Source organism: Dendroctonus ponderosae, unplaced genomic scaffold, assembly GCF_020466585.1.
Source record: "Dendroctonus ponderosae isolate FM_Combo_2020 unplaced genomic scaffold, Dpon_F_20191213v2 Dpon_F_20191213_237, whole genome shotgun sequence".
Taxonomy (NCBI): Eukaryota; Metazoa; Arthropoda; class Insecta; order Coleoptera; family Curculionidae; genus Dendroctonus; species Dendroctonus ponderosae.
Window position 1 is genome coordinate 1 of NW_026018446.1, and position 6,330 is coordinate 6,330.

Consider the following 6,330-nt stretch of genomic DNA (forward strand, 5'->3'; position numbering starts at 1 on the left):
AAATTAATAAAAGCCACTTTTGCCTCAGAAATGCACTTATGAATAAGTGAAAGAACTACGGTTTTAAGTGAGGAATAAATTCATACTGGAACCAAGAAACAAGAAAAGTCCAACCACCGCTCATTGCTTCTTCAGGGCAAAATACACGTCGTGCACACTAACGTTCAGTATGATCCGCTGATAAATGTTGTTGCACTTTTGGTCGGTAATAACGAGCTTGCACTCGCCTAATCGGGAAAGGGCGCGCTGTGCAATCGTGCTTGATACCATTTTGAAGCCATCCAATGCACAGCAGGACGCCAACACCTTGAACACGTCCACGAATGTCGTTTCCTCGACGCCGGTTCTTTCAACCTGAAATCCCGTTACATGCCATCATCGGACAATCGGTGAAAAATCCAGAATGTTTACCTCCGCAACGATGGCTTGGAGGAGCAACTTTTGCAGTCGCGACGATCTTTTTATGGCAGTCACTTGAGGCTGAGTGATCATAGCCGTTAGAGCATCGTTGATCTGCTGAATGCTGACTTGTTGCTCGTTGCCGTCGCGTTCCGCGATTTCGGCGGCTCGTCTGCAAATATCCAAAGCACGGCGGGCGTCGCCAGACACCGAAGCCACTTTGCGGGCCACCAGCTGGATGGCATCCCGATCAAAACTATCAGTCCCTGTCAGTCTTCTCGTTACGATTTCCATTAGCTGTTTGTGAGTGTAGGCCTGGAAGGTCAGTCGAGTTAGGCCCAGTCGGCTAGTGACTCTACTCATCAGCAATCTGAAGCAGGAAATCAATTGTTATGGTTTTTTTGGGTTGATTTTTTTTGGGTTGATCTCACCTTTCGGGTAAATCCATTGTGTTGGCGATGGTGATGACGATGAGCGGATCTTTGGATTTCGTCGGCCAGTCCAGTAGGTTGTAGACGACGTCTTGTCGCTTCGTGCAAAGGATGTCCAACTAAAACAGATTCAAGAGTCCTGAAATCCCCAGATACTCGCCTGATCCACACTCACCTCATCAACTAACATCACAACTGGGTGCAGCTTTTTTACTTTGGTAAATCTCTCTTCCAGTAAGCTGCAGGCCTGCGCCCAAGCGACGGTTTTTCCCGTCAACTGTTTCCAAATCTGGAACAAAAGTCTTCAGTTGAGAAGCGGGGGCAATCAGTTAGGGAAATTCATTGCTACCTCTACATAGGACTGTTTGGGTTCGGTCAGCCGCATCCCATTAATGCTCACAAAACTGAATTTTCCTACGGTTTTATCTTTGCTCAGGCTGTCGATTACTGAGGTGACTGTTGCGGTCTTGCCAGTGCCAGGCACCCCCGAAATGTACATGCATCTGGAAGGATCAAAATTCGTTAAACTGTTCGCATTTAAATGGCTTCTAAAGCTTCGTACCCTCCACATCCGTCGTCAATTTTCCCTCTGAGGAATTTGTAAACGTCCAAGTATTCCTTTTCCCTGCAAGGCAGCGACGCCGGCACATACGAAACGTGTAGCTGAGTTCTGGCTTTCATCAAGGGCGTGGTGCATTCTGGGATGCAGCTCTTTCTTGGCTGCATTGACGGTGTTATTGTGCCATCCCTCAACATCTTCAGGCGTCCTTTGCTGGTGCTCGGGGTTTTCTGGACGCTTTTTGGAGTCGAGCCACTCTGCTTGCGATTTCCCGGCGTCCTGCCAGTTTTTTTAGGAGTTGTGTTGGAGAGGCTTTCATCGCTCTCACTCGACTGGTCCGAAGATATCGAGTTGCTTTTAGCCCGCAAGTTTCTCTTGGGACTATTCACCACCTCAATTTCCTCATCCTCTGAAAACAGCTTCTGTACGTGGGACTTTTTTGCGGGAGTTCTGGCTGTTCTCCTCGGTGTGTTGCGCACATTTTCGCTCATATGTCTGCTTTTCAGCACGCTTCTGCGAAATGATTCGTCCAAGTTTACTCGCACCGATCGCGGCGTAGCATTGGAGTATCTTTGAGGGGTGCGCGATACTCTTTTTCCAGAAAGAACCACATCGTTCTCATCGACATCCATCGGACTTTGTGGTCGAGCTTGTCGAGTTGGTCTAGTCGATTTTTTAACGGGGGTTTTCAGAGAGACGGAATCTGTTATCGATTCACATAGCTCATCCATGTAGAAGTCCAAGTTCACTGCAAGAAAAACCGGTTTATTTCAGATTGCCTGCGAAAGCAAATGAGGACTCATTGGGAGCTGGAAAGTTAGTCAAAAAATCTGCAGCTCTAAAGAAACTCATGGTTTTCTTTCTGGGTGCTAAAATAGGCTTATTTCCTCGTAAAAAATGAGTTTGTTTTATTTCTTCTATGTTGGGTACTTAAAGCGGTGACTACTAATGATTTATTTATTGGGCAATTTTGTTAATCTCTGAAGATTAAGTGGCCTCTAATCAGTTCCTTAACGATCTACCGATAAATTAATGCTACCTCACTCAGGGGCAGAACGATTTTCGATAAAGGGCGAAGGACAGAAAAGATGGCCTAAATTGACTCATGTTTTAATGATGTTAGCCAGATGTTTCTTTCGTTCTGATAATCTGGCTTAGTCATTGTTTGGAAAAGTTCGATTAATCAAATGCCTAACAAAACACAGCAATTTCACTAACTGTTTTTCGGTTATTTTCTTCAGGATATCCTTACTGGACCAGGGTTTTAATATCCCATATTTTCCCTAAACTTAATTACAGAACTTACCAATTTTCTTGGATGTCCGAAGGGAGCGTCGCACTTTTGGCGGACTGCCCATTTCAGACTCGGGCTTTCTGGGCCTCAGTCGCTTTCTAGGGCTCACAGTATTCACGTTTGTGACCGCAGCCATGTCAAGTTCGTACTCCTCAAACTGTTTCACTTTACGTTGCCTCCTGGAAGTTCTCAGGCTCACCTGATACTGACCAACGTTCTCTAGTCTCTGCAGCACGACCACGGGCACTTTGTGTCTTTCAGAAACTTTCAGCTTTAAAACCAGACGGTTTTCCTCCTCATCGCTACTGACAATCGAATAATTCAACACACGGTTCTGCGGAGACTGACATGAAACGTCTTCCGACATAGTGTTTCAAAGGTATGTTGACACGGTCCAAGTATAAACAGCTCGCGAAAAAAATCAACAAAACTGATCGGAATGCTTACTGGAACTGAATAACAAAATGATTGTGGCTTAACTGACACAAGACCCTAATAACCTATAAATTAAGCGCGGGAACATTTTGCCTTGACGTTTTTGAAATGAATGACATTTGAAATCTGGTGGGGGGAATTGACCATTTGGCAACGTTCGCGCATTCCCAAAGCTTTATAATCAAAGTTAATAATAATGCAATGGAGTTTTGAAGTCAAACTTTTGGTTTAACAGTGGGAGGAAATTTCAGAATCCAACACAATTATCAAATGAATAGCGGATTTATTAACAATCACTTTCGGCGCGTTCCTTTATGAAACGTCCAATAATTAAGAATGATGCAAGATGTAAAAGAAGACAACAATGCAGGTAGAAAAATTTCGGGGGTTACAAAGGTCCACAGTAACTTTATAGTTGAAAACAGAATTCTCGCACTCACAAAACTTTTTTGAAATCTTGCAGGCCTCCAGCGGCGTTGCCACATTACCGCCGAACATTTGAAAACTTGAACTGAAAGTCAGTTACATAAATAAAGACATTAGTCCTGATTAGTCATTACAAGTCTTGTTATATGCAATTAGTTAAGTCTTGTTCTATGCTGAAAGTGTAGTGTAGTGCAGTGGGCCCCAACTGGAGAGTATTGGTTGAAATGGGTCACAGTGGTAGGGGACCTGGTCGTGTCGGGAATTTGCAGTTACCAAGTGGTACGTAGTTTCCATCTCTTTGCGAAAGGTGGGCCTCCCTACGTGTTGGGGGGCTCTCGCAGCCCATCACTGTGCATTGTCTTGCCCGCCATCTTCAGCATTGCTTTGCTTTCGGCGTTACCGTCCAACACGCTTCCGCCCTGTAACATCCACATTAATACCCACCGACTGGCTTAGGCCCCTTTAGGTTAGTACCTTTCCGGTTACACGCTCCCCTTTCTCCTGCGGGGTTGGGGGCGGCTGCCCCAATCCCCACACTTCCATGTGCCTGAACTTGAACTCCTTAGAGCAGGAGAGCTGTTGGTAGGCTGCATAAGTCGTGCAGGACTCGCTCGAGTGGCCTTCCCCATACCGTGCGTCAACCCACAAGCCGCAGAACATGTGCTGGCCGCCCATGGCCTATAAAAGAGCCATTAGAGCGGTCTGAAACTTGCTGAGAACTTACCAAGCCATTGGGCAAGGTTTGCTGATGCAAGTTGAGGTACTGGAAGTGCTGGTTGTAGCCGGTAGACATGTAGACTCGCATCCGGGGCGACAGCGTGAACAAGAAGCTGCTGTCGTCGCCGAAGAAATTGGGCCCCAGTGCCCAGTTGGCAGGGGCGAAGCCCCCAAAAACGTAGCCACTGCGATCCTCTAGCACTAGCACTGAAGGGCCCTGATTCACTATGCGCCCTACGTCCACAAGCCCTCAATCAACATTGTAAGTTCAGGCTAAATATTTTACCGATTAAGGTGGAAAACGATTCTCCATGGATTTCGGAACTGAACAGAAACCGCCACTCCAGCTGGTACTGTTGAGGCAGGTTGGCGTTGATAAACACGATCTGGTTCAGGTCCAAAATGCTCGGGTAGGACGGGATGAGGTCCAGGCCTCTACAGAATGGAACCAATGAGCGCTCTCTCACCCCGTCGTTGCTCTCCCCGCTGCCCTGATCCCCTTCTTGACTGATTATCGATGCGGCTTTGTCCTAGATGGATCAAGAGTTTCTTGCTTCGCAAAGGTTCCGTGAGCTATAGGTGTGTTACCTTGTGGGAGATGTTGTACAGATGCATGAAAACAAAGAGAAGCAGCTGCCCCAGAATGGTGCTGCCTTGCAGCCAAGACTCTAGCAGTTTCCTTGAAAGGGGGCTTTCGCCTAGAATAATGGCGTTGAAACTCGCAACACTCCGACAGATGGAAACTCACCGCACAAGTCCTTAGTGAGACTCTCGGCCAGCCTTTGGGAGTTTTGCGTGTGCGCGGTGCACCCCCGGCTCGACCAGCTTTTGTATTGCTTCGAATTGCTCACTCTCTGTATCTTCATGTAAGAGCTCACAATGCTTTCCACATACTGAAACAAGGCCTGACGGCTTCAACCCAATGGGGTCTTGAGTGGAAGCGAAACAACTCACTTCCTTCACCAAGTTGTACGGGATGTCCTCCGACTCGTCCTCAGACTTGCCTAGTGAGGTGAGGAGGACTTTCACCTTTTCGTCGACTGTGCCTCGGGTGCAAAACACGAACAGTTCGGCGAACCGCTCCAGATCCACTGTGAGCAGCTTCTGCTCGCCTTGCCCGAACAGGTAGTTGTTGATGTACTGGAGCAGACGGGGGTCCATTTGGGCGCCCCATAGTTTCTGGAAATCGGTGCAATCAGGTGGGGCCCTAATGGCAGGACTTTGCGCCAGTGTTGGGCAAAAATTGATTTTTATTAAAAAAATCATGATTTTTTTAATTTTTATTAAATCAATTGATAAATCCGCTTAATTAGCTAAGAGAAAAATTAAATAATTAGCTAAGAAGATTCAAGCTAAGTTGAACCGATTCAATACTTGTCCGCATTTTCGACGGAAAATTCTTGTCGCAACGGCCCGCGACTCGTTTTCGCACGTTGCCCGACGTAATCTATAAATGCCGTCGCCTTTCTTCGGTCTTATTCATTTCGTCACAAAATTTCAAGAGAGGCTGATGTTGAAAAGTGTGTAGATTTTTTGTGTTTGTGTAATAATAATAAGTCAGTTTGAACAGAAGGCAATGGCTGGAAGAAAAGAAGACAGTATTTGGCAGATTTACATCAAAACCACCTCTTCTAATAAGTCAGGATGCAGAGCAACTTGCAAACAGTGTAAGAAAGATTCAAGGCAGAGTACAAAGACTGAAGGCACACCATGACGTTTGTAAGAGGCAACAAAACAAACAAGGCACAACAACAAATGCAAACATCGATCTTCCGCCCAACTTTTTTGGGACTGGGAGTGCTTCTTTCTCCTTTACATTTCGCTCGACAAGCTCCAACTCACCTCCAGAATCTCCCTCATCTTACACGCAAACAACTACCGAGTTGGCTCACAAGAGAAAGAGACGTGAAAGCCAATCCTCAACGTCCAATTTTGTTAGGCGAACATCAGCAGGGAAAAACATCTTATTGGCAAACAAATAGCTCAGGCCATATTTGCCACAAACTCAAGTTTTAGATGTATCGAGAACTCGGAAGTCAAGAAAGCCATTCATCTATTGAGACCTGGAT

The 6,330-nt window shown here is 46.1% G+C and overlaps 2 protein-coding genes across 3 annotated transcripts; both read right to left on the reverse strand.

Annotated features, from left to right (window-relative positions):
• Nucleotides 1-61: 61 nt before the first annotated feature.
• Nucleotides 62-3,168, reverse strand: LOC125503692 (origin recognition complex subunit 1-like). Its single transcript, XM_048664422.1, has 7 exons — nucleotides 2,696-3,168; nucleotides 1,393-2,137; nucleotides 1,180-1,333; nucleotides 1,006-1,119; nucleotides 831-949; nucleotides 412-769; nucleotides 62-354 (listed from the first exon to the last, which is right to left on the reverse strand). Exons 1-7 carry the CDS (start codon nucleotides 3,048-3,050, stop codon nucleotides 121-123), a joined length of 2,079 nt encoding a protein of 692 aa, XP_048520379.1. The 5' UTR covers nucleotides 3,051-3,168; the 3' UTR covers nucleotides 62-120.
• A 216-nt stretch (nucleotides 3,169-3,384) lies between these two features.
• On the reverse strand, nucleotides 3,385-5,440 carry LOC125503693 (MTOR-associated protein MEAK7-like; the record flags this gene model as incomplete). 2 transcript variants are annotated; one of them, XM_048664424.1, is given in 7 exon segments in its annotated part: nucleotides 3,385-3,963; nucleotides 4,019-4,222; nucleotides 4,269-4,495; nucleotides 4,548-4,791; nucleotides 4,850-4,959; nucleotides 5,010-5,154; nucleotides 5,216-5,440. In XM_048664424.1, coding segments are annotated over 7 exon segments (1,257 nt in total), but the record flags the coding sequence as incomplete, so codon positions are not given.
• Nucleotides 5,441-6,330: the final 890 nt, after the last annotated feature.